Source organism: Dryobates pubescens, chromosome 31, assembly GCF_014839835.1.
Source record: "Dryobates pubescens isolate bDryPub1 chromosome 31, bDryPub1.pri, whole genome shotgun sequence".
Taxonomy (NCBI): Eukaryota; Metazoa; Chordata; class Aves; order Piciformes; family Picidae; genus Dryobates; species Dryobates pubescens.
Window position 1 is genome coordinate 8,461,175 of NC_071642.1, and position 27,024 is coordinate 8,488,198.

General features: G+C 52.8%; 1 protein-coding gene across 1 annotated transcript in view; it reads right to left on the reverse strand.

Moving 5' to 3' along the window:
* Positions 1–1,684: 1,684 nt before the first annotated feature.
* Positions 1,685–27,024, reverse strand: part of ADAM28 (ADAM metallopeptidase domain 28) — a 32,867-nt gene continuing 7,527 nt past the window's right edge. Inside the window, exons 4-24 of the mRNA XM_009900577.2 lie at positions 26,791–26,869; positions 23,913–23,989; positions 22,877–23,072; positions 21,996–22,058; positions 20,584–20,655; positions 19,037–19,206; positions 18,778–18,862; positions 16,839–16,969; positions 16,068–16,245; positions 15,001–15,090; positions 13,602–13,797; positions 10,757–10,859; positions 8,780–8,936; positions 8,042–8,122; positions 6,834–6,912; positions 5,747–5,837; positions 5,008–5,107; positions 4,675–4,740; positions 3,646–3,723; positions 2,494–2,556; positions 1,685–1,861 (exon numbers count right to left, since the gene is read on the reverse strand). Coding sequence (XP_009898879.2) covers positions 1,829–1,861; positions 2,494–2,556; positions 3,646–3,723; positions 4,675–4,740; positions 5,008–5,107; positions 5,747–5,837; positions 6,834–6,912; positions 8,042–8,122; positions 8,780–8,936; positions 10,757–10,859; positions 13,602–13,797; positions 15,001–15,090; positions 16,068–16,245; positions 16,839–16,969; positions 18,778–18,862; positions 19,037–19,206; positions 20,584–20,655; positions 21,996–22,058; positions 22,877–23,072; positions 23,913–23,989; positions 26,791–26,869 — 2,188 coding nt within the window. The 3' untranslated portion in view covers positions 1,685–1,828. The remainder of the gene's footprint in view (positions 1,862–2,493; positions 2,557–3,645; positions 3,724–4,674; positions 4,741–5,007; positions 5,108–5,746; positions 5,838–6,833; positions 6,913–8,041; positions 8,123–8,779; positions 8,937–10,756; positions 10,860–13,601; positions 13,798–15,000; positions 15,091–16,067; positions 16,246–16,838; positions 16,970–18,777; positions 18,863–19,036; positions 19,207–20,583; positions 20,656–21,995; positions 22,059–22,876; positions 23,073–23,912; positions 23,990–26,790; positions 26,870–27,024) is intronic.

Sequence of the window (27,024 nt, forward strand, 5' to 3'; positions counted from 1 at the left end):
AGTGGCATACAGCCCTATGCCAGCAGTATCAATGGTGCTGATGCCAACAGGGCAGGAGGAATGAAGAACCCCTCAGTCACAAAGCAGTGGGCAAAGCCTCCTGCTGCCACTCTGTCCCACAATAGCAACCCCCAGTGCCCAGCCCAGCCCTCGTTAGCAGCCCTACAACAACAGAGGAGCAATGAAAGACAACCCCTGAGGTGTGCATGTCCTGGAAGGAGAAATGCTGGAAAGTTTCTGGAGCTGAGGGGCAAATGAAATCTGTGCTGAAGGGTTTTGTTGGCTCTGCTTTGCTAGATGCTTCTGTCCAAGTGCAATGGTGGCATCTGGAGCTCTACTGAAAGGGGCACAGCTGGAGCTCTGGGGGCACTGGGGAGCAGCAAGAGGTCTGACTCCTGGAGCATACAGAGTCAGAGAAGGGGTCGGGTTGGAAGGGACCTCCAAAGGTCATCCAGAACAGCCCCCTGCAGTCAGCAGGGACATCCTCAACTAGATCAGGTTGCCCAGAGCCCTGTTGAGCCTCACCTTGAATATCTGCAGGGATGGGTCCTCAAACACCTCCCTGGGCAACCTGTTCCAGCATTCCAGCAGCCTCCTGGTGCAGAACCTGTTCCTAACATCCAGTCTCAATCAGCTCTGCTGTAGTATGAAGCCATTGCCCCTGGTCCTGTCACTGCAGACCTTTAGAAATAGTCCCTCTGCTGCCTTTTTGTAGTCCCCTTCAGGTCCTGGAAGGCTGCTGTTAGGTCTCCCTGGAGCTTCCTCTTCTCCAGGCTGAACACCCCCAGCTCCCTCAACCTGTCCTCACAGCAGAGCTGCTCCAACCCCCTGATCACTTCTGTAGCCCTCCTCTGGACCCTATCCATCATGTCTATGTCCTTCCTGTGTTGAGGGCACCATAGCTGGACACAGCACTGCAGGTGAGGTCTTCCCAGAGCAGAGGAGAGGGTCAGGATCCCCTCTCTCATCTGCTGGCCACACTGCTTTAGATGCAGCCCAGGCTGCCACTGGCCACCTGGCCTGCAAGCTCACACTGTTGGCTCATGTCTAGTTTCTCATCCACCAGAACTCCAGTTCCACCTTCTCAGCAGGAGAATCTTCTCCAACAGGTAATCTAAGGATGAATGAAAGAATCCCATCCAAAATGATCAATGCACTTCCAGTGTCCAATCTCATTCCAAGGCCAGCTCCAAAGGGCAGGAAGGACTTCTCCTTTTCCAGAGCTTGCCACCAGCAGGTGAAGGAGAAGGGCTGAGTGGTGCTGAAGAGAGGGCTGGCAAAGAGCCAGAAATGGAGCAACAACTTTACTGATTTACATCTCCTAGGAGCCAAAACTTCCCTGAGGGTCTCAGCTCTGTCCCCAGCACAGCAGGGTAGTCTCAGGACATCCCAGTGCAGCCACAGCCTGTGGTGGTGGCCTAAGAGTTAGGATGTATCAAGCAGCTTCCATAACTTACTCCCACTTTTGCCAGCAGCAATTCTACTTCCTTTCCTTTTGGACAGAAGCTTGAAGTCATCTCCAAAGAGTCCACAGATTCACAGCAGGGGTTGGGTTGGAAGGGACCTTCAAGATCATCCAGTTCCAATGCCCTGCCATGGGCAGGGACACCTCCCACCAGCCCAGCTTGCTCAAGGCCTCATCCAATCTGTTTGAAACCCAACTGTTGTTTTTTTTTCTCCCTTCAAAGCAGCTGCCAGTCAGTTGTAGTTGCTTTGAGGAGAACAGGAGGAGTATCTTGGTTGCCTTTGCCAAAGGTGGAGGAGTCAAGGGACAAACAAATTGCCCTTGCACATTTCAGGCATCTCCATCTGCCCTGCTTCAGCTCCTTCATACCCTGGGGTTAGCTGGAGGTTTCAAAGCCTACAGGACAAAAGAAGAAGTTAAATCACAGTCTGACTGGTGTACCTTCAAGGAGTTGCATCCCAATAGAGCTGCTCTTCACATCAGTGAACACCAGGTCAGTGAACACCCTGCAGTGCTGCGTTGAAGGTGGAACCAGAGGACCTTGAAGGTCCCTTCCACAGGCTCAGAGGATGTTAGGGGTTGGAAGGGACCTCCAGAGATCTTGGAGTCTAACCCCCCTGCCAGAGCAGGAGCAGAGAATCCAGCACAGGGCACACAGGAACACACCCAGACAGGGCTGGAAAGGCTCCAGAGAAGGAGACTCCACAACCTCCCTGGGCAGCCTGCTCCAGGGCTCTGTGACCTTCACAGTACAGAAGTTCCTCCTCATGTTGAGGTGGAACCTCCTGTGCTGGAGTTTCTATCCATTGCCCATTTCCATGCATTGTTCTGTCCCAGGGTGCAGCTGAGCAGAGCCTGTCCCCTCCCTCCTGACCCCCAGCCCTCAGCTATTGATAGACATTGATCAGATCCCTCTCAGCCTTCTCCTCTCCACACTAACCACCCCCAGGGCTCTCAGCCTCTCCTCACAGGGTAGTGTTCAGACCCTCCAGCATCCAGCCAAAGATATTCTGTGTTCTGTGGTTTACCTTTGGTGGGGGTGGAGGTTTGCCCTTGGGAACTGGGGGAGGAGCAGCTTTGCTCTCTGGTATCTGGAACAGAAAAGCGGTTTCAGTGTCATGAGGCTTTCCCACCTGAGTAGCTGCAGAACCTCTGCAGACCTCAGCTGCTGCTGCTGTTACCTCCTAGTGGAAAAGCCAAAGGTGAATGAATCTGTCACAGGATCACAGGATGTTAGGGGCTGGAAGGGACCCAAAGAGATCATCGAGTCCAACCCCTCTGCCAGAGCAGATCCATTCAACCCTGCTCAGGTCACAGAGAAACATCCAGACAGGCTTTGAAAGTCTCCAGAGAAGGAGACTCCACAACCTCTCTGGGGAGCCTCTTCCAGTGGTCTCTGACCTTTACAGTAAAGAAGTTGCCCCTTATATTCAGGTGGAACCCCCTGTGCTGCAGCTTACATCCCCCTATTGCAGGGAGCAAGTGAGCAGAGCCTGTCCCCTGCCTCCTGACCCCCAGCCCTCAGATATTTATTAACATTTATTAAATCCCCTCTCAGGCTTCTCTTCTCCAGACTAAAAAGCCCCAGGTCCCTCAGCCTCTCCTCTCCAGGCAGTGCTACAGTCCCCTAATCATCCTCACTGCCCTCTGCTGGACCCTCTCCAGCAGGTCCCTGTCCCTCCTGAACTGGGGAGCCCAGAGCTGAATGCAGTACTCAAGATGAAGTCTCACCAGGGCAGAGTAGAGAGGGAGGAGAACCTCTGCTGGACACACTCTTCTTAATACACCCCTCTTGTACCTGTCTGTCCACATACAAGAGGACACAACAGCCCAAGGGCATGGGGGGCTGCAGAGCTTCCTCTTTCAGAACACCACTGAGCTCTTCTCAGTGTTCAAATTCATCTGCACTGAGTATCCCCACTCAGCTGCTTAGGAAGCCAAAGGTGATTGTGTGCCCGAGGTGGATGTTGAGGAAAGCATATAATCATAGAATGGTTTGGGTTGAAAGGGACCTCCAGAGGACATCCAGTTCAACCCAGGGACATCCTCCACTATATCAGGTTGCCCAGAGCCCTGTCAAGCCTGACCTTGGATATTTCCAGGGATGGGGCTTCAACTACCTCCCTGGGCAACTTTGTCACTTGCAGCTTGGATGTGAGAAGTGGCAGAGTGGTACTTACACAAATCTCTACTGTGTGTGAAGAAGTTGTCTTGGTAGAAGGCACAGGAGGTGGGGGACCCTTTGGCCTCATGGCAGGCTGTAAAAGAAGAGGACATGAACCATCCTGACCCTAGAGACATGCTGGGATATTCATGTTCCCATGGGAACCTACAGGCTTGTTAGAATCATCCAATGGTTTGGGTGGGAAGGGATCTCAAAAGCTCAGCCAGTCCAACCCCCTGTAGTCAGCAGGGACACTCCCAACTAGAGCAGGTTGTTCTGAGTCCCAAACCACCTGACCTTGAATATTTCCAGGGATGGGGCAGCCCCCACCTCCCTGGGCAACCTGTGCCAGTCTCTCACCAGCCTCATGGGGAAGAATTTCTTCCTAACATCCAATCTGAAACTCCCCACTTCCAGTTTTATTCCATCCCCCCCAGCCCTATCACTCCCTGACACCCTCAAAAGTCCCTCTCCAGCTTTCTTGTAGCCCCCTTCAAACACTGGGAGGCCACAATTAGGTCTCCTCGGAGCCTTCTCCAGACTGAACAACCCCAGCTCTCTCAATCTGTTGCTCAAGGTTTCATCCAACCTGGGCTCAAACACCTCCAGGAAGGGGGCAGCCACAACATCCCTGGGCAATCTATTACAGAGTCTTATCATCCTCCTACTGAAGAATGTTTTCCAGTGCTTCACCAGCCTCACTGGAAAGAATTTCTTCCTCCTCTCCATCTAAATCTCCCCCTCTTTTACACTGAGCCCACCACCCCATGTGCCATACATAAAATGCATCACAAGGGTTAAAAGGCACATTGGCTTCAGCAGCAGAGATGCTTTCTGCTCTCTGGCCCTGAGAAAACCTGCAGGGCTGTGTCTGGAATGCAGAGATCTCACAGAATCACCCAGGTTGGAAAAGACCTCAGAGATCCTCAAGTCCCAGCCTTTGGGATCAGGTCATCAGCGTGAGCCTCCACCACGGCATGTGCTGCTCTGTGCTGCTGTCCCCAAATCCAGAAGGAAGGCAAAGAAATTCTCTCCAGGTACTCACACTCTGGAGCTGTGGTTTGGCCTCCTGTGGTGGAGGTATGGGAAGGAGAAGTTTCTTATCCTGGATCTGGAAAGAGGGAACAGGTGAATTGGATGGAGCCCTTATCTCCTGCCTTCTCTCCGCCTGCCCTTTCACCGCAGCGCTGCCAGGATGCGGTGCTTTCTCCACTCCCTCTCCAGGCTGAGACTCACAGCACCATCCCCTCAGCCACAGAGAAGTGGTTGGAAACCCTGGTGGCAGGGCAGCACGCTTTGCCTGATCAGCTCTGATGGTTCAACCCCTCGCTCACAGTCCCAGGGGGACAATAGCCAAGGCAGTGCCTCCTGCTCTTACCTTCTGGGCAGGTACTGCCAGCACAGGCTGTTCTCTGTGTCTTTGTTCTTGATCCACAAAGACTTGGTTTGTGGCTCCAGGTCCCCTTCTGGTCTGGCAGCTATGCAAAGATTACATAGAAGTGTAAACCTGACCTAGCCGAGGTAAAAAATCCCAGCTGGTATGTTACACAGCCAGGGCCTTTGCATTTCCCCTCTCTTTCTTTCTCCATCCCTTTCTTTTTCCCATTCTTCCTTCCCCCCCTTTCTGTCTTCCCTCCCTTTCCTTTTTTCTTTCTTTCCTTCTTCCTTTCTTCCTCTTTTCCTTTCTTACTTTTTTCCTTCCTTCCATCTTTCCTTCTTTCATTTTCTCCCTCCCTTTCTTTCTCCTTCCCTTTCTTCCCCCCTCTTTTTCTTTCTTTCTCCCTCCTGTTCTTTCTCCCTTTGCTTCCCCCTCTCCCTCCTTTTCTCCTTCCCTCCCTTTCTCCCTCCCTCCCTTTTCCCCTCTCTTTCGTTCCCCCTCCCTTTTTCTCTCCCTCCCTCCCTCCCTCTCTCTCTCCCTCCCTCCCTCTCACAGTTTCAGGACTCCATTCCTCTCCCAGCTAGGAGCTTTCTGAAACACCCCCCAAAGATCACAGCCCAAATTCCTTGGCTTCCCAGTGCCTGACTCCCTCCACTCCCTCAGAAAACCCCAGGCTAAAACCTGGGTGGCAGCTGCTTGGCTTTAGGGAGCTTTTGGCTCTCTGGGGGCAGCATTTTACCTCTTCTGGGACACTCTGCAGCGGATCAGCAGCACAGCTGTGGTTGCTGTGGCTGCAAGGACAACCAGCACCCCAACAGCAACAGCAAAGCCTGTCAGGAAGAGAGGACACAAGCTGCTGGGTCTTAAAAGTTCCACTCTTTGTGAGCAGTTTCCCATTACAACCTTTTCTTCCCCCTCAAGGTCTAGACCCTCTGTGTCCTCAGGCTTAGGGCTGCTTCTCCTGCCACGGGTGATGGGAATCATAAAGGTTGGAGAAGAACTCTAAGATCAAAGAATCAGAGAATGGTTTGGGTTGGAAGGCACCTCCAAAGGTCATCTTGTCCAATCCCCCTGCAGTCAGCAGGGACATCTCCAACTGGATCAGGCTGCCCAGGGACACATCAAATCTGATCTTGGATGCCTCCAGGGATGGGGCCTCCATCAGACCCCTGGGCAACCTGTTCCAGTGTCTCACCCTCCTCACTGTGCAGAACTTCCTCCTGATGTCCAACCCAAGCCTACCCTGCTCCAGTTTCAAGCTATTGTCTCTCATCCTATCCCCACAGCCCCTTCTGAGCAGTCCCTCCCCAGCCTTCCTGTAGGTCCCCTTCAGCTATTGAAATGCAGCTCTAAGGTCTCCCTGGAGCCTTCTCCAGGCTGAATAACCCCAACTCTCCCAGCCTGTTCTTGCAGGAGAGGTGCTCCAGCCCTCTGATCTACTGTACACAAAGTTATTTTCCTTCAGACGTAGATCAGCTAAAGGCCAGCTCTGTGCAGATCAGAAAGGACTGAACTTGCTTGGCTCCGTGACAGCAAAGCCTCTGGGAGCTTTCCTGCTCTCAAATCTGACAGTCTGTTTGTTATCTCAGGATGGGGAACAGCAGAGCCTGCTGCTCTGAGCAGTCTCCTGGGTGCACCACTTCTGTCAGATCAGAAAGAAAAATGACTCACTCCAGGCATTCCTCAAGCTGCAGCAGCTTCAGGATGCACAGAAATCAGAGCCCTGGATGCTTGCAAAGGATGTCCGGCACCCAGTGCAGGCTCAGGCTGCCTGGCTGAGGTTAGAGGGGAGGACAGGCCCCCAGGTGTGGCCATGCAGCACTTACTGATGTATGTGGATGAGCTGTCACAGGTTGGTGGTGCCCATCCTTCCTCACACTGGCACTGCAGCTCGTGGTTACACACCTAGGGAAGCACAGAGAGGTTCAGGCTGGAAACAGGAGTGAAGGTCTCATGCCAGAAAGTTACAGTGGTGGTCAGGGTCCTGATAGACTTCTTGAAGCCAGGTCTGGAAACCTCCTCTCATTTTCCTTGGGCTGAAATTCAGCAGACAGAGCAGCAGTTCTGTGCTGCAAAGGGCAGGGCTGAGTGTCTGCTGTCTTACAGAATCATAGAAACACAGAATGCTTTGGCTTGGAAGGGACCTTTAAAGGTCATCTAACCCAACCCCACTGCAGTCAGCAGGGACATGCTCAACCAGAGCAGGTTGCTCTCAGCCCAATCAATCCTGACCTTGAATGTCTCCACCACCTCCCTGGGCAGCCTGTTCCAGTGTCTCACCAGCCTCACTGTGCAGAACTTCCTCCTGATGTCCAGCCTAAACCTCCCCTGCTCCAGTTTCAAACCATTGTCCCTCAGGCTGTTACTCCAAGTCTCCAAGTCCCTCCCCAGCCTTCCTGTAGGTCCCCTCCAGATATTGACATGCAGCTCTAAGGTGACCCTAGAGCCTTCTCTTCCCCAGGGTGAACAGCCCCAACTCTCCCAGCCTGGGAGATCCTCCAGCCCTCTGATCATCTTTGTACCCTCCTCTAGACCCTCTCCATCAGGTCCATGTCCCAAGGCTCCACAGGCAGACACAGTCCTCTGGGTAAGGTCTCCTCAGAGCAGGGCAGAGTGGCAGAACCACCTCTCCTGACCTGCTGGGTGTTTCTGAAAGCTACAGCACAAAGTCATTCTTTACACCTGCAGATCTCTCAGTGCTCAAAGAAGGTGAACACGATCATCTTCCCCAAACAGAAGATGTCCTGGGAGAGCATTGCTGTGATGCTGTGGCTCAGAGGCAGGGTTGGGCACAGAATCTGTGTCCATCACCTGTGACCTCCATAGGAAAAGTACTGCTGCTGTTAGCAGCTCAGAATTGCTTTGACTGGAAAAAAAACCCAAAGCACACAGGAAACTTCTGAGGGCACCAGGTGTGCAAATCCCTACCCCAATGGCTGCCTCACCAATGCTGTCCTGAAATGCTGCCACTAACAAAGTCTGGAGCTGATACAACTTTTAAAAGAGTTCCTAGAATCAAATGCTGGAGTCTTACAGCATGGCCAGGGCACTTGGCAGAGCAGTTGGTTGACCTGAAGACATCTTCAGCATAGACACATTCTCCATTGCTGCACACCTGGAACGTACAGAGCAAAGGTTAGCCAAGGGGCTGAGCACCTCCAGAGCACGCAGAGCTTGCCTGTGGCTGTGCAGAGAGTGCTGAAGAGTAAAAGGGGTACAGAAATGGGGCTGCAAGTCACATAGACCCACATGTGGCTTAGAGCCACATGAAGGGTTTGAGCTTAGAGCCATGTGGAATCACAGAATTGGCAAGGTTGGAAGGGACCTCAAGGATCAGCCATGGGCAGGAAGACCTCACACTGGATCAGGCTGCTCACAGCCACATCCAGCCTGGCCTTCAGAGCCTCCAGGGATGAGGCTTCCACCACCTCCCTGGGCAACCTGTGCCAGTCTCTCACCGCCCTCACGGGGAACAACTTCTTCCTAGGGTCTGATCTCAATCTCCCCTCCTCTGGCTTGGATCCATTCCTCCTTAGTCCTTTCATACTGCCACCCTAAAAAGTCCCTCCCCAGCTTTCTTGTAGCCCCTTTCAGATACTGGAAGGCCACAAGAAGGTCTCCTCGGAGCCTTCTGTTCTCCAGACAGAACAACCCCAACTCTCTCTGCCTGTCCACTTCAGTTTAAACATCTCTCTTGTCTGCTAAAGGAGCTACCAATAAAAGCAAGAGTGAAAAAGGGGAGAGAAAGGAGAAAGAGCTCTTCTCTACTGACCATCCCATTGCCACACTTGGTCCCATCCAGAATCATCCCCCGGTCGTCCAGGCCGCTTGGAGGAAAGCTTGCTTTGCAGGACTTAAAAGCCACCAAGCTGCCATCACGAGGCATCTCCTCCCCCCCCGTGCAGAACAACTTCCCACACATGATGTCTCTGGAAAGAGAACAAGAGCTGCTGGAACAGCTGCTGGAATGACACAGCACAGCCAAACCACCTAAACTGCTGCTGCCTCCTCCAGCTCGGATTTGGTGTGGATGGCAGCTGGCAGGAAAGAGCTGCAGAGAGGAATTGTGGTTTGGGGGTTGGGTTGTGAGCAGGAGGTGGCAGGTTCTGGGGTTGGGTTGTGAGCAGGAGGTGGCAGGTTCTGGGGTTGGGTTGTGAGCAGGAGGTGGCAGGTTCTGGGGTTGGGTTGTGAGCAGGAGGCAGGTTCTGGTATTGGGTTGTGAGCAGGAGGTGGCAGGTTCTGGGGCTGGGTTGTGAGCAGGAGGCAGGTTCTGGGGCTGGGTTGTGAGCAGGAGGTGGCAGGTTCTGGGGCTGGGTTGTGAGCAGGAGGTGGCAGGTTCTGGGGTTGGGTTGTGAGCAGGAGGTGGCAGGTTCAGGGGTTGGGTTGTGAGCAGGAGGTGGCAGGTTCTGGGGTTGGGTTGTGAGCAGGAGGTGGCAGGTTCTGGGGTTGGGTTGTGAGCAGGAGGCAGGTTCTGGTATTGGGTTGTGAGCAGGAGGTGGCAGGTTCTGGGGCTGGGTTGTGAGCAGGAGGCAGGTTCTGGGGCTGGGTTGTGAGCAGGAGGTGGCAGGTTCTGGGGCTGGGTTGTGAGCAGGAGGTGGCAGGTTCTGGGGTTGGGTTGTGAGCAGGAGGTGGCAGGTTCAGGGGTTGGGTTGTGAGCAGGAGGTGGCAGGTTCTGGGGTTGGGTTGTGAGCAGGAGGTGGCAGGTTCTGGGGTTGGGTTGTGAGCAGGAGGTGGCAGGTTCTGGGGTTGGGTTGTGAGCAGGAGGCAGGTTCTGGGGCTGGGTTGTGAGCAGGAGATGGCAGGTTCTGGGGTTGGGTTGTGAGCAGGAGGTGGCAGGTTCTGGGGCTGGGTTGTGAGCAGGAGGTGGCAGGTTCTGGGGTTGGGTTGTGAGCAGGAGGTGGCAGGTTCTGGGGCTGGGTTGTGAGCAGGAGGTGGCAGGTTCTGGGGCTGGGTTGTGAGCAGGAGGTGGCAGGTTCTGGGGCTGGGTTGTGAGCAGGAGGTGGCAGGTTCTGGGGCTGGGTTGTGAGCAGGGTCACCTCACAGGCAGGGCTGTGTCTGGCTGTGCACACCACTGCTGCTTCCAGGGGGGGTGGACTAGGTGATCTCTTGAGGTCCTTTCCAGCCCCTGACATTCTGTGAATCCTTCTCAGGCTGATCTCATCATTTGGAGATCTGTTTTCTTTGAATTCCAGGCTCCCAGCATGGTTAGGGGTTGGAAGAGACCTCTGGAGATATCCAGCTCAACCTCCCTGCTCAAGCAGGGTCACCCACAGCAGCTTTCCCAGGAGCCCAATGTCCAGGGGGGGTTGGAAGCTCTCCACACCAGGAGACTCCACAACCTCTCTGGGCAGCCTGCTCCAGGCTTCCAGCACCCTCACACCAAACAACTTTCTCCTCATGGGCAAATAGAACCTCCCGGGTTCCAGTTTGTGCCCATTGTTCCTTGGCCTGTCCCTGGGCACCAGTGACAGCTTGCCCAGGATCACACTGTCCAGTCTCCAGAGAGGGACACTCCACAACCTCTCTGTGGAGCTGCTTCCCAGCAGGTCTCCCCTCACCTGTACTGCTGCAGGAGGTTATTGCTCCCGCCTAGGGGCTGGACCCTACTTCTGCCCTGGCTGAACTTCATGACTTGGCTTTACCACAACATTCAAAGTGAGCAAGGTAAAACACACAAAGAGAGGTGTCTTCTGCCTCTTAACTGGGAAGGGAATGGTCTGTCTCCTCCCAAAGCCCAGCCAGGTCTTACTTCTTCTGGCAGGGGACGTGACTGCCTTTGTCCTTGCGGCAGTAGCCGTAGTACACTCCCCTCTCGTTCATCTGGTAGCAGGAAGCTGCCCCTTCAGTGGCCTCTGTGGAAGAGGGAGATACAAAGGGCTCAGGTTAGGTGAGAACTGATAACTGAGGCCTTGAGCAACCTGGTCTAGTGCCAGTGTCCCCTGCCAGGGGAGCTGCATGGCCTTTGAGGTCCTTTCCAACCTAACCCAACCCATCCTGTGCCTCTGTGAATCCTCAGATTTCTTCACTGGGAAAAGGACATTTGGTAAAGAGCTGAGGTTGCCCAAGTCTGACATTTGATGTCTTCATTCTGCAGTGGTGCTGTGTGCACAGAGCAGGACCTCTCCTGTGCTCTGTCTCTCTCTCCAGTACAGACCGATTGACCTTGCCCAAGAGAAGCAACACAGTTAGGACTGGGAAGAGGTTAAAGCCACCAGACTCCTTCAGACACACAAAGGAATGCTAAAATTGGGCATTGATTTGAAGCAGAGACATTGTCTCTTCCTACCAGCAAAGAATATTCCCCCAGCTCCATCCCAGAGCTGTCTTACAAGTGCAAAAGAGGAACAGGCTTCCCACTTCCCACTTCTCTGGAAATAGGCTGTGCTGTGTGTTCAGCTCCTGTGGTTATCACCACTGAATGTCAGACAGCAAAATAAGAACTAAGACCATGCTGCAGACCAGAGCTCAATGGCATCCTGGCCTGGCTCAAAAGCAGTGTGCCCAGCAGGAGCAGGGAAGTGATGGTGCCCCTTGAACTGGGCTCTGGTAAGCGCTGTGTTCAGTTCTGGGTGCCACAGGATAAGACACTGAGGTCCTGGAGCATGTCCAGAGAACAGCACCAAGGCTGGTGAGGGGTTTGAAGGGATCATATCAGGAGTAGCTGAGGGACCTGGGGCTGGAGAAGAGGAGGCTGAGGGGAGACCTCTCTGCTCTCTGCAGCTGACTGAATGGAGGTTGGAGTGAGGCTGGTGTTGGTCTCTTCTCCCACGTAGCCCCTGAGGGGATGAGAGGCAATGGCCTGAAATTGTGCCAGGGGAGGGTTAGGCTGGAGATGAGGAAAAATTTCTTTACTGCAAGACAGGTCAGGGGTTGGAACAGGCTGCCCAGGCAGGTGATGGAGTCCCCATCCCTGGAGGGGTTCAAGCATCTGAACATGTGGAGCTTTGGGATGTAGTTCAGTGCTCATGGCAGCTGGGTTCTGGCTGGACTCAGTGATCCTAAAGGTCATAGGATGTTAGGGGTTGGAAGGGACCTTCAAAGATCATCAACTCCAACCCCATCACCAGTTTTTTTTCTAACCTTCATGATTCTGGGAATGGTTGATGCAGATTTGCTGTTCCTGACTTACCAAAGCTCTGTGAAGAAGAGAAGGCTGAGAGGGATCCGATCAATGTCTCTCAAGAGCTGAGGGCTGGGGGGCAGGAGGGAGGGGACAGGCTCTGCTCAGCTGCACTCTGGATAGGCCAGGGGGCAATGGATGGAAAGTGCAGCACAGGAGGTTCCGCCTCAATGTGAGGAAGAACTTCTTCACTGTGAGGGTCCCAGAGCCCTGGAGCAGGCTGCCCAGAGAGGTTGTGGAGTCTCCTTCTCTGGAGCCTTTGCAGCCCTGTCTGGATGTGTTCCTGTGTGACCTGTGCTGGATTCTGTGGTCTGCTCTGGCAGGGGGGTTGGACACGAAGATCTCTGGAGATCCCTTCCAACTCCTAACATCCTGGGATCCTGTGATGATTTGCTAGCAGACAAAGCCTGCCTGTCTCTCTCTCTTTCCTTTGCAACCCACCTGGATGCATTCCTATGCAACCTCTGCTGGATTCTGTGATCCTGCTCGGGCAAGAGGGGGTTGGACTTGAAGATCTCCAGAGGTCCCTTCCAATCCCTAACATCCTGTGAGCCTGTGAAGATCTGCTAACAGGCAAAGCCTGTCTCTCTCCCTCTTTCCTTGAGACCCACCTGAATGCATTCCTATGTGACCTGTGCTGGATTCTGTGGTCTGATCTGGCAGGGGATATGGACTCAAATATTTCCAAAGGTCCCTTCTAACCCCTGTGATCCTGTGACTTGTGCTAGATCTTATGATCCTGCTCTGGCAGGGGGGTTGGACTCAAAGCTCTCCAAGGGTCCTTTCCAACACCTAACTTCCTGTGAGCTGTGATCCTGTGACCTGGGCTAGATCTTATGATCCTGCTCTGGCAGGGAGGTTGGACTCAAAGATCCCACTTCTGACACCAAAGCCATGGTTTAGTTAGTCATGAGGTCTTAGGTATTAGATAATAGGTTGGACTTGATGATCTCTGAGGTCTTTTCCAACCTTATTCATTCTATGATCTCCAAGGGTTCCTTCCAAGCCCTAACACCCTGTGAGCCTGTGACAATTTGCCAACAGACAAATCCTGCCTGCCTCTCTCTTCCCTTTCACCTAGGCAACCCTATTTATTTAGAATAGAATAGAATAAACCAGGTTGGAAGAGACCTTCAAGATCATCGTGTCCAACCTATCATCCAGCACCACCTGATCAACTAAACCATGCAGCCAAGCACCCTATCAAGTCTCCTCCTGAACACCTCCAGTGACGGTGACTCCACCACCTCCTCGGGCAGCCCATTCCCATGGGCAATCACTCTCTCTGGGTAAAACTTCCTCCTAACCTCCAGCCTAAACCTCCCCTGGTGCAGCCTGAGACTGTGTCCTCTTGTTCTGGTGCTGGTTGCCTGGGAGAAGAGGCCAACCTCTGCCTGTCTACAACCTCCCTTAAGGTAGTTGTAGAGATTTATTTATTTATCTATTTCCCCCCCCAGCCCTGGCTTGTGCTCACCTGGTCCAAAGGCAGCTTTGCACTGGCTGTCCCTGGTGGGGCAGCTGCCCATGTAGCAGTAGCCCTGGCCGTAGTTGCAGGGGTGGCCGTTGACGCGGAAGCGGTCGGCAGGGCAGCTGGCAGAGGCTCCTGTGCACATCTCAGCCAGGTCGCAGTCGTGCTGCACTGCTCGGCAGATGACTCCTGGCTTCCTGAACTGCAAGTGGGGGACGTGTGCTGGGTTACACCCATCCTCGATGGGGGCTGAAGAAAGAACCCAGCCCCCCACAGGTGGAGGAAAAGAAACTGGACCCCACCGGGAGCTCTGTGTCCAGTTCTGGAGCCCCTATTACAGGGAGGATCTGGAGGCGCTGGAGCATGCCCAGAGAAGGGCCATGAGGGTGAGCAGAGGGTTGGAGATGCTCTGCTATGAGGACAGACTGAGAGAGTTGGGGTTGTGCAGTCTAGAGAAGAGAAGGCTCCAAGGAGACCTTCTTGTGGTCTTCCAGTATCTGAAGGGGGCTCCAAGAAAGCTGGGGAGGGACTGTTGAGGGTGTCAGGGAGGGATACCCTAATGGTATCATTATGGTAATAATAACCAGGTAATGATAGAACTGGGGGGGTTGCTTTCAACTGACCTGGTCTGGCAATTTTATGTTGGGGAGGAATTTCAACCCATCACACAGTGGCACAATCAACACTCTCTGATGAGGAAACAGCACACTGAGCTGGGGGAAGATGAATCCAGCCCCATCCTCGCTGTGCAAGAGCATGAGGTGCCAGACCTGGGCCTGATTTCAGGTTGGTTTTGGCAGCTGGCAACATTTTTTTTTGCTTGGTTGTGCCTCAGGTTTTCTTTCCAGGAGAAAATGGGTGATCAGAGTGTTGCTTTGAGCCCTTCAGGCTCTCTATGACTCCCTGAAAGGAGGTTGGAGCCAGGTGGTCTCTTCTCCCAAGGAATAAATCATAGGACAAAAGGAAATGGCCTCAAGTTGCCCCAAGGGAGGTTTAGGTTGGACATTAGAAGAAATTCCTTCACTAAAAGGGTGCTCAAAGGCGTCCCAGGGAGATGGTTGAATCCCCATCCCTGGACGGGTTTCAAAGCCAAGGAGCTGTGGTGTTGAGGGCCATGGTTCAGCCCCAGCCTTGGTAGAGTGAGAGAATGGTTGGAGTGGATGACCTCAAAGGGCTTTTCCAAGCAAAACAATTCTGTGGCTCCATGCCTCTGTGACTTTAAGGTTTCTCCAGGATGTAGAAATATTGAGCAAATTGTTAGCTGTGGAGCGGTTTGGGATGGCCAAAGCTCAGCTGGCACTGCAGTGCTCTCTCAGTGATTCCAAGCACAGGGTGCTGGCTCTTTCAAAAGGTCCCTTGCTGCTTTCTCCCAGGCACAGAAACAGGAGCTGAGGAGGATCCTTACCTGGCAGTTCTCACAGCACTCTCCTTGTGCACAGGTGGAACCTGCTGTCAGTTTGCAGGTCTCGGGGTCGCAGCACTCGTTGGTGCACTCCTGTGACACAAGCAGCGGTCAGAGCTCTGCTACCTACCCCAGGCCTTTGTCCCCTCTTGCTCTGCCTTCCCCACCAGCCACCCTCTTATTGAGGGAGGGGAGGAATCTTGCACCTGCACTTGGCCTCATGTGAAAAGCATTTTCAGCAGAAGCTGTGGGGAGTGGGCAGACAAAGAACACGAAGTGGGTTTGGTTATGAAAGTGCTGACGGAAGGCATCTGGGGAGCTTCCTTCTGCTGAGGTGGTTTTGTCTGGATGGTGTTTTGTTTTCCCCCTTTCAGTTCCTCTATCAGCACAGCATCCCCATACCACACCCACCTTTTGACATACAGGGGGGGACCACATCACAGATCAACAATGTGAGGAGCACAGGGACATGGCTTAGAGGTGACCTGGCAGTGCTGGGTTGATAGCCAGACTTGATGAAGTAAAAAGGTAGCTTATGAGGACAGGCTGAGAGAGTTGGGGTTGTTCAGTTTGGAGAAGAGAAGGCTCCAAGGAGACCTAATTGTGGCCTTCCAGTAGCTGAAGAGGGCTACAAGAAAGCTGGGGAGGGACTTTTTAGGGTGTTTGGTAGTGATAGGACTGGGGTGAATGGATCCAAGCTAGAAATGGGGAGATTTAGATTAGATGTTAGGAAGAAGTTCTTCCCCATGAGGGTGGGGAGAGACTGGCACAGGTTGCCCAGGGAGGTGGTGGAAGCCTCATCCCTGGAGGCTCTGAAGGCCAGGCTGGATGTGGCTGTGAGCAACCTGCTGTGGTGTGAGGTGTCCCTGCCCATGGCAGGGGGCTTGGAACTGGCTGAGCCTTGAGGTCCCTCCCAACCCTGACAGTTCTGTGTGATTCCAGCCAAAATGATTCTGCACTAAATATTTCAGCCAGCTCTGAACTGGCCACCTCCAAAGCCAACAGAAAGCAGCCTGAGTGAAACTCTTTGCCTCTCCCCAGTGCTGCTTTGCCCCCAGCTGTGCAGGTACCTCAGGAGTGCCACAGTCGCATTCCTCTCCCTTCTCCACGAAGTGGTTGCCGCAGGTGGCAGGAGCCACGATGCTGCTCACCTCTGGAATGTTCGTTAAGCATTCAGGCATTGCACTCATCATGAAGGACTCAAAGCTCTGCAGGCTGCAAGAGCTGAATCTCTTGGGGATGATGGAGCTAGGTTGAGAAAGCAGGAGGATTTACATTAGTTGGTGTAGGCCTTCAGCGCCTCCCGGGAAGGGGCATCCACAAGCTCCCTGGGCAACCTGCTCTAGCCTCTCCCCACCCTCACTGGGAAGAATTTCTTCCCAATCTCCAGTCTAAATCTGCCCTCTTTAAGCTTCCCCCATTCCCTCTCATCCTATCACTACAAGCCCTTGTCCAAAGCCCCTCCACAGTTCATCCAACCTGGCCTTGAACACCTCCAGGCAGGGGGCATCCACAACACCCCTGGGCCCTCTGCTCCAGAGTCTCTCCACCCTCACTGGGAAGAATTTCTTCCTTGTCTCCAGTCTCAGTCTCCCCTCTTCCTGCCTAAAGCCATTGTCCCTTCTCATATCACTCCAATCCCTTGCTGAAAGTCCCTCTCCAGCTCTCCTGGAGCCCCTTCAGGAACTGGAAGGCTGCTCTGAGGTCTCCCTGGAACCTTCTCTTCTCCAGGCTGAACAGCCCCAACTCTCCCAGCCTGGCCCCACTTTTGGAAACCGATCCAAAGCCCATCTTGAAGCATCCCACGCAGTCACAGCCTGGTTCTTGACCCAAAGTCCTACCTGACTGTGTCTGTCATGATGCAGACAGCACCACTACATGTGCAGGCTGGGGTGTCATGACTCATGCCAAGGTTGTGTCCCATCTCGTGTGCCATGGTAGCTGCAACTGCAATTTCATTTCTGCTGTGGTCCTGCAGAGATAGGAGCAAGCTCTTGTTTCAGTGAGCACTGTGGAACAAGTAGGAACATTAGAGAAGCCAAGTGGGTGAAAAACAGGACAGGTTTTCTTCAAGTAACACTATCCTGACTCCTACTTGGGGGCTGAGATGTTGTTCAGTCCATGCATCTCTGCCACAGTTGATGTTGGGTTGTAGTAAAGCAGCAATGGGATGATAGCACTAATCAGCAGGAGTGAATTGGTCTAATTAAGTCTTTAGATACACATCAGGAAGTCAGGCTGCCAAGTAACAGCTGACTGTGGAAGGGAACTCAACATCTGAACCTCTGAATCCTCTCTCTGGGTGGCTGTGATTCCACAAGTGCCAGAGAATTATTTGTCATCACACCAAGGTAAGTTATCTGCCCCACTCTGATGAGACCCCTCCTGGAGCTCTGTGTCCAGTTCTGGAGCTTCTGTTTCAAGAAAGATCTGGGGGTGCTGGAAGGTGTCCAGAGAAGGGCAATGAGGATGAGCAGAGACCTAGAGCTGCTCTGCTATGGAGACAGACTGAGAGAGTTGGGGTTGTTCAGTCTGGAGAGGAGAAGGCTCTGAGGACATCTAATTGTGGCCTTCCAGTATCTGAAGGGGGCTCCAAGAAAGCTGGGGAGTGACTTTTCAGGGTGTCATGGAGCAATAGGACTGAGGGGATGGAGCAAAACTAGAAATGGGGAGATTCAGGTTGGATGTCAGGAAGAAGTTGTTCCCCATGAGGGTGGTGAGAGACTGGCACAGGTTGCCCAGGGAGGTGGTGGAAGCCTCACCCCTGGAGGTTTTTGCAGCCAGGCTGGATGTGGCTGTGAGCAACCTGCTGCAGTGTGAGGTGTCCCTGCTCATGGCAGGGAGTTGGAACTGGCTGAGCCTTGAGCTCTCTTCCAACCCTAACAATTCTGTGATTCTACAGGGTTGTTGTGCATGGCAAGGAAAGGCAGGTCAGGTGCTGTGCTGCATCTTTGTGTTTTGTGTGGGAGAGAGGATTTTCCTGGAGGGAAACCCTTGGTGGGAGCAGGATTTCCCTGCTTTTTCTTTTTGAGGGAAATCCAGTTGTAAGAACAGCAGGTGATGATGGAAATGCATAAAGCAGCAGGCAGGATGCTGGTTGTCCTCTCACAGCACAGCAGGGCAAGTCTTGCTGCTGCAAAGTTCATCCTGACACCTGGAAAAGCACCCTGGGATTTCCTTATGGTATGGGAAAGCTGGACCTTCATGTGGGTCATTCCTCTTAGCAGCAAGCCCAGTCTGAAGCTGAGTGCAACAGCTGAGCTCTTGGCGGTGCTGTTAAAGTTTGGGTTCTGTTTTCCTGACCAGGCTGAAGTTTAAGTGCAGTAGGTGAGGAGCTGTAGTTAAATGGCTAAAGTGAGGATGTGTGTCATGAAAACCAGATCCAACTCCCAGTTCTAAACTGGGCAGAGGCACAGGATCAGTTATTCCCCTCCTGTGATCCTGTTGGATCCTGGTGTCCCCAATGCACGTGGCAGTGTGTGCTGTTGGCAGGTAGCTAAGAGAGCTCCCACGCTTTGTGTGTGCCTCATTTCCCCTCTGCCCTTCCATTTCACATCAAATCTTTGCCACTCACTTTCTACAGTCTAATAAAAAGCCATGCCATGAACCAGACAGAGAACTGAAAGGGTGGCACAGGCAATGATTTGCATTAAGAACCTTTGCTGGTTGAGTGAACAAAAAGGAAACAAAAGAGAACAAAACCAAACCCCCCAAGCCCCACCACAACCAAGCCAGGACAAAGCCTTTAAAACAATCAAAGAAATCAAAACTAAAGCAGACCTGAATAATACCTGCAGAATAAATCTCACTGCAGATGGATTTCAGAAAGGCCAAGCCAATCGTTGTGCCCTCAAAGTCGTAGCCCCTGGAAGGGAGAAGAAAAGCAAAGTGAAATTTCACCGCTGCTGGGCAGGAGGCAGCTCTGAAGTTGAGGCTGCTGCCCTAAGCGGGGTGAAGGCTCTGAGCACATCGCAGTGAGCAGGTTTGGAAGCTCTGGAAGGCGGCTGGCAGTGGCAGCAGGGAGCAGGAGGACACCCACGTGATGAGCTGAGCGTTGTCGTTCCTTTTCCTCTTCAGCAAATCCGAAAGGCGCCACTTGGAGAAGCTGTCCAGGGTGAAGCTTGCCACGCGGCCCAGGAGGCACTTGTCCCCGTCTGTCCAGATCTCAAGGCCAACCAAAGCCACGTAGATGTTGATGGGCTTATAAACCTGCAGCAGAGGCAGAGTGCCGCTGTGAGCGTGAGGAACCTCGTGAAGGCTTCGGGAACAAACATCCTGGAAGTTGCTTCACTTGTGTCATAGACTCAGAGAACTGTTGGGGGTGGAAAAGACCTCTAAGATCATCCAGTCCAACCAGCAACCCAACACCACCATGGCCCCGGGTGCCATGGCCACAGGGTTCTTGAACACCTCCAGGGATGGGGACTCCACCACCTCCCTGGGCAGCCTCTTCCAATGCCTCTTTCAGGCACTTGCAGTACAGAGCACTGCAGACCTGAGCTGAGCTTTTCCTCACTTAATATGTATTCCAGAAAGCAAATTGTATCCAAGGCTGCATCCAAAGCAGCAATGTGGGCAGCAGGGCAGGAGAGAGGATTCTACCCCTTGGCTCTGCTCAGACCTCACCTCCAATCCTGCCTCCAGTTCTGCTGTCCCCAGCACAAGAAGGACACAGAGCTGCTGGAGTGAGGCCAGAGGAGGCCACAAAGATGCTCCAAGGGCTGGAGCAGCTCTGCTGTGAGCACAGGCTGAGGGAGCTGGGGCTGTGCAGCCTGGAGAGAAGGCTCCAGGGGTACCTCAGAGCTGCCTGCCAGGACCTGAAGGGATCCTACAGGAAGGCTGCAGAGAGACTTTTGCTGAGGGTGGCTAGAGCCAGGCCAAGGGGGAATGGTTTGAAGCTGAGGGAGAGCAGAGTTAGAGTGGAGCTGAGGAAGAGGTTGTTCATTGTGAGGGTGGTGAGAGTCTGGCACAGGCTGCCCAGGGAGGCTGTGGCTGCCTTCTCCTTGGAGTGTTCAAGGCCAGGCTGAATGAGGCTTGGAGCAGCTGAGTGTAGTTGAGAGGTGTCCCTGCCCATGGTGGGGAGATTGGAGTGGATGATCTCTGAGGTCCCTTCCAACCTGAGCCACTCTGTGATTCTGTAAAAACCCCAACAAACCAAACAGGAATTCACATCCCACCCCCAACCACCCCCCACACCCCCCACACCCCCATTTAAAGCAGCTATAAAAATGGCTTTAAAATACTAAAAAAAAGCAGCAATATTTTTGGAAGAAGGTTCACTTTCCAAAGAAATGGAGAAGGGAGAATCACTGCCTTGCTTGTGAGGCATCATCACTGCCTTGCTTGTGAAGGATTTCAGTCACTCACTGTCACAAGTGCTAAGACAATGTGGTCCCAACCTGCCTGTACAGAAACCTCTCTGCAGGCAAAGAACATGATACCAGGGGCAGAGGTGTTCACTTTGGTTCACAGATGACAACAAAGTCCAGTTTTCTTTCTTCCCTGTGTTCTAAGGATGTAAATTGGTGACATTTGCAAAAGGAGGACACCCAGGGATCCTTTCTGCTCCCAGCAGCTTGCTCTCACCGTGTTGATGTAATTGACTATTCCAAATATCCTTTGCCTCACAGCTGAGACATCTTCATCATACTTCTTGTACTGAAAGAGGCAATAGAGTGTTAGGAGAAAGGGTGGGGGGAAAAAAGGGATTTAGCAAAAAAGAAATATCCTGTGGGATCACAGAATCCTTTTTGTTGGTTCTGCCTCCTTCCTCTGCTCTGCTCAGACCTCATCTCCAATCCTGCCTCCAGTTCTGCTGTCCCCAGCAGAGGGAGGACACAGAGCTGGTACAGAGAGTCCATAGGAGGCCACAAAGATGATCCAAGGGCTGGAGCAGCTCTGCTGTGAGCACAGGCTGAGGGAGCTGGGGGTGCTCAGCTTGGAAAAGAGAAGGCTCCAGGGGGACCTCAGAGCTGCCTGCCAGGAGCTGAAGGGATCCTGCAGGAAGGCTACAGAGAGACTTTTGCTGGGGGTATCTAGAGCCAGGCCAAGGGGGAATGGTTTGAAGCTGAGGCAGAGCAGGGTTAGAGTGGAGCTGAGGAAGAAGTTGTTCATTGTGAGGGTGGTGAGAGTCTGGCACAGGCTGCCCAGGGAGGCTGTGGCTGCCTCCTGCTTGGAGGGTCACAGAATCAACCCCATGCAATGCTACAGGCTGGGGTTGGAGTGGCTGGAGAGCTGCCAAACAGAAAGGGACCTGGGGGTGCTGATTGACAGTCACCTAAACATGAGCCAGCAGTGTGCCCAGGTGGCGAAGAAGGCCAATGGCATCCTGGCCTGCATCAAGAATAGTGTGGCCAGCAGGAGCAGGGTAGGCATTGTGCCCTGTGCTCAGCACTGCTTAGGCCAAACCTTGAGTCCTGTGTCCAGTTCTGGGCTCCACAATTTAAGAAGGACATTGAGACACTTGAAGGTGTCCAGAGAAGGGCAACAAGGCTGTGGAGAGGTCTTGAGCACAGCCCTGTGAGGAGAGGCTGAGGGAGCTGGGGTTGCTTAGCCTGGAGGAGGCTCAGGGGAGACCTTCTTGCTCTCTGCAACTCCCTGAAGGGAGGTTGTAGATAGGTGGGGGTTGGTCTCTTCTCCCAGGCAGCCAGCTGGAACAAGGGGACACAGACTCAAGCTGTGCCAGGGGAAGTTTAGGCGGGAGGTGAGGAAAAAGCTCTTCACAGTGAGAGTTGTTAGCTGTTGGAATGTGCTGCCCAGAGAGGTGGTGGAGTCCCCACCCCTGGAGGTGTTCAAGAGGGGATTGGATGTGGCACTTGGAGCCATGGTTTAGTAGTCATGAAGTGTTGGGTGACAGGTTGGACTCAATGATCTCTGAGGTCTCTTCCAACCTTATTGATTCTATGCTTCTAGACACCTCCAGGGATGGGGACTCCACCACCTCCCTGGGCAGCCTGTTCCAGGCACTGAGATGAGAACCAAACCATTTCACTACTCACCAAAGTGTTGTCTGCAACTATGTAAACTTCCAGGTACTTTTTGGATTTCAGGTATGCTTTTATCTACAAAAAGATGACAAAAAAGGATGCATTTGAATGACTCCTCAGGGCTGTTCTCAGTCTCAAGCTCTGCAATTCCCAACCCATGTGGTAGTTGTGAGGGTGTTGCTTTGGCCAGGCCATGGGGAATGGGGCTGCCTTGTTTGAAAGGGGTGAAAAGTAGGCTGAATGTTGCTGTGAGCATTGAGATTATGCAGAGTAAAGAGTATTTAGGTGTTTGAAGAGGTAAATGTACACAGGCTGAGAGAGGTGGGGGGGGGGGGGTGTTCAGCCTGGAGAAGGCTCTGGGGAGACCTCAGAGCAGCCTTCCAGCACCTGAAAGGGGTTCCAGGAGAGCTGGGGAGGGATATTTGACAAGGGCTAGGAGTGACAGGAGAGGAGATGATGGCTTTGGGCTGGAGGGGGGGAAATTTAGACTGGAGATTAGGAAGAAATTCTTTCTAGTGTGGGTGGGGAGGCACTGGCACAGGTTGCTCAGGGAGGCTGTGGCTGCCTCCTCCCTGGAGGTGCTCAAGGCCAGGTTGGATGAGGCCTTGAGCAAGCTGGGCTGGTGGGAGGTGTCCCTGCCCATGGCATGGGGGTTGGAACTGGATGACCTTTAAGCTCCCTTCCAACTCAAAGCATTCCATGGATCTCTGAGTATCTAAACCTGTGAGTGCATGCAGAGAGGCACTGGTTCTTTAAGATCTGCTTGTGCTTCACTGGGCACCACTGCTTCTTTTCAGCCAAAGTGAGATGTGTGCTCCTCACAGGGTGCTCCTATGGCTGTGGTTTCCTTTCTGACATTTCCTTAGGGAAGTGCTGTTTAACTCTGTCCTTACCTCTGGGCTGTTGCTGGATTTGAAGATGTCATTGATGGGGTCAGCTGAATCCCCTTCCCAGGTGTTGTTGATCAGGCCACAGGTTTTTATGGACTTCTGCTCAAGTTTCTCATACTTGTAGACTGCATGCTCCTCTGTGTCTGAAGCTCCCAAGGGTTCAATGAGGTACTTCTGCCCACGGGTCTCAAAGTAGCCACTAAGAAAATCAGAGAGACCCTGACCACCTGAATCCCCAGGATGGAGTCAAGGGAGCAATGGTCTCCCTGCCAGCATTCAGCCCAAGCTTGTGGACCATTGCACATGGACTTGTTCCATGCCATAGAATAGTTTGGCAGCACCCAGGCAGAGTGGGCAACACTTTAAAAGTAGAAGTCAAAGCTGCTGAGTCAGCAGGAGGGAAGTTTAGGCTGGATGTTAGGAAGGAATTCTTCACAGAAGGAGTTATTGGCCATTGGGATGTGCTGCCCAGGGAGGTGGTGGAGTCACCATCACTGGAGGTGTTTAAGAGGAGACTGGATGAGGCACTTGGTGCCATGGTTTAGTTGATTAGATGGTGCTGGGTGATAGGTTGGACGGGATGATCTCGAAGGTCTTTTCCAACCTGCTCTGCTCTGCTCTAGTCTGCTCTGCTCTTGTGAGACCCCCACCTGGAGCACTGCCTCTAGTTCTGGTGGCACCAGAATAAGAAAGACATCAAACTGCTGGAGCAGGTCCAGAGGAGACCATAAAGATGAGCAGAGGGATGGAGCACCTTTCCTATGGGGACAGGTTGGGAGAGCTGGGGCTGTCCAGCCTGGGGAAGAGAAGGCTCCAGGGAGACCTCAGAGCAGCCTTCCAGTACGTGAAGGGGCTCCAGGAGAGCTGGGGAGGGACTTTTGATAAGGGCTAGGAGTGACACAATGAGAGACAATGGCCTTGAGCTGGGAGAGGGGAGACTGAGACTGGAGATGAAGAAAATTTATCCTCCTAGATACAGATAACTCTATTATGGCTATTTTGTTCTTGGTACCCTGTGGGAACCAAAGCTCCATCTTACCTTAAGCCTTTGCAAGCGCTGATGCTTGCTGTGGAATCAGCATCATCCTGAATGTGGCCTTCATAATAACAGTGATCCTGGTTAGAAAGGGAAAAGAAACACCTTGTCAGACTGGGTCAGGTCTCATTGTCTGTACTGAACTGGCCTAGATCCAGTGATTTTTCAGTGGGATGCAGCTCCATGGAGAAAGACCTTGGAATCTGAGAGGACAGCAAGTTCTCCACAGGTCAGCAATGTGCCCTTCTGGGGGGCCAATGGCATCCTGGGGTACACCAAGGAAAGCGTGGCCAGCAGGACTAGGGAGGTTCTCCTCCCCCTTTTCTCTGCTCTGCTGAGACCACAGCTGCCAATCCTGTGTCCAGTTTCGGGATCTCCAGTTCAAGAGGGACAGGGACCTGCTGGAGAGAGCCCAAGGGAGGCTCTGAGGATGATGAAGGGGTTGGAACATCTCTGCTGTGAATAAAAGCTGAGAGCCCTGGGGCCTTTTAGTCTGGAGAAAAGAAGGCTGAGAGGGGATCTGATGAATGTCTATCAATATCTGAGGGGTGGGGATCAGGATGAAGGTGCCAGGCTCTGGTTAGTGGTGCCCAGTGATAGGACAAAGACCAACAGGTACAAGCTGGAGCCCAGGAGGTTCCACTTGAAGAGAAAGTTGTTTGGTGTTTTGGTGCTGGAGGCCTGAAGCAGGCTGCCCAGAGAGGTTGTGGAGTCTCCTTCTGGGGAGACTTTCCAGACCCACCTGGATGTGTTCCTGTGTGACCTGCCCTGTGTGACCCTGCTCTGGCAGGGGGGTTGGACTGGATGATCTCTAGATGTCCCTTCCAACCCCTCCCATTCTGTGATTCTATGAGTCTGAGGATGTCAGCCAAAGACCTCTGAGATCATAACAGTGTCCAAAGTGTAGGAACTCCTGCAGCAAGCTGCACAGGTAGACCTGTTTGAGAAGATCTTTGAGCAGGCTTAGAGGCTCTTTACTGTTCACAGAATCCATTTGGGGAATGAAAGCCTTTGGAGCCATCAGCAGTGACATTATATTTCCACCAGAACACCCACCCCAGAACCTTTTCTATCCATTTACTTCACTCTAGATTCTCCTGTTCCTGCTAACTGCCCCACGACAAAGAGCACTGGGCTTTGTGCTCCAAAGAACACAGAGTCAAGGACAGGAGATGGCACAGGACACAAAGCTTCAGGGGAGAGCTTTGTTGAAGGTCAACCCTGTGAGTGCCCAGCTGAGAAAATGACTTCTGCAGTGACTTCCTTTGTGTCTGCCTCACTCACTAAGTGATTTGTCATGGCTGAGAGAAACCACCTGGGCTCAGCCTGCAGTGCCTTTGCTGGGAGCATGGGTGGAAATGTGAGCCAGTGAGGAAATGTGTCCTTATCTGCATGTGTAATCTCACCCAGATAAGGGGCAGGAGCGAGTCGTGGGCAGCTGTGCAGAATGGGCAAAGTCAAGAGGTAGAAAGCAGGGGAATGGGCCTGGCTCCACTCCCTTTGCTGACAGAAGGGAGACCCTTGGCTCAGAGGCTGTGCCCATCACATCAAGGTGGAAAGCTCCCACCTGTATGCAGGACAAACCTTGTGCCTGATTCTTAACTGGTCTGAAACAGCATGGATCTGCCAAAGCCACCGGTCCCATCTTCCCCTTCCCTTCAGAGGGCATCCTGTGGCCCTGGTGAGACCACAGCTTCAGTGCTGGGTTCAGTTATGGGCACCACAGTATGAGAAAGACTTTTAGGCCCTGAGTAGGGCAAAGAAGCTGGTGAGGGGTTTGGAGGGCATCATATGAGGAGCAGCTGAGGGAGCTGGGGGTGTTTAGTCTGGAGAAGTGGAGGCTGAAGGGAGACCTCATTGCTCTCTACAGCTCCCTGAAAAGAGGTTGGAGTGAGGCTGGTGTTGATGAGAGCAAATGTCCTGAAATTGTGCCAGGGGAGGGTCAGGTTGGAGAAAAGGAAAAATTTCTTTGCTGCAAGAGAGGTCAGGGATCAGAACAGGCTGCCCAGGGAGGTGGTGGAGCCCCCATCCCTGGAGGTGTTCAAGATGTGGAGCTTCAGGATATAGTTTAGTGGTTCTGGCTGGACTCAACGATCCTAAAGGTCTTTTCCAACCTTAATGATTCTATGACCCTAAATTACATTGCTTAGAACCCTTGCTGAAAATCTTTTCTCTCTGTCTGATCTGTGCTGTCATTTCATAGAATCATTTTGGTTGGAAGAGGCCCTTAAGGTCTTCAAGTCCAACCCTTAACCCAGCACTGCCAGGGCACCACCATGCAATGGTCCTCAGCATCACATCTCCATGGCTTTGAAACCCCTCCAGGGATGGAGACTGTACCACTGCAGTTCCTTGTTTCCAGCTCCCCTGCTGCAACCTGAGGCTCTTTCCTTTTGTCCTATCACTTGTCCTTAGGAGTACAGACCAACCCCACCTGGCTCCAACCTCCTTTCAGGGAGCTCTAGAGATGCAAAAGATCTTCCCTCAGCCTCATTTCTCCACATTAAACATCCCCCAGCTCCCTCAGCTGCTCGTCCCCAGCCCTGTTCTCCAGACCCTTCCCCAGCTTCATTGCCCTTCTCTTGACCTGCTCCATTGAGAAGGAGCAGGAAAGGTAAAGCCAAGTGCTTCGGGAAGGTCATCAGAGATACAGCAACAGACAGACAAATTCCCTCCTCTCCCAGGGCTTTAGAAGTCAAACAAGGAAGAAGGGAACCCAAAGGCTGAACAGCAGCACTTTGCTGTGGACATTTGACCACCCCCAACCAAACCTGCAGCTGGGGGAACTGCTCAGCCTAGTGAAAGCTGAAGTGAAATTCCAAAGAGCTGTGGATCCTCCTCAGGGCTGCAAGGGTGAGGGGAAGAAAAGTTTTGCTGTTACCTGGATCTGAGGACTTGTTGTTATCTGCTGACCATCATCAGAATAAACTGTCTCAGTGTAGTCTGTAGCTAACAGATGCCTGCAAGGAGGCAAGAGCAGTTTGTTATTCACAACAGGCTGTGGTCATCTGGAGAAGGGACAATTGCACCACACCACAATCTATGCAAGGAGCTCCAACCACCACTCAGGTTGTTAAGAGTATTTTTGGTGAGCAGCTTACCCATAGTGTTAGTG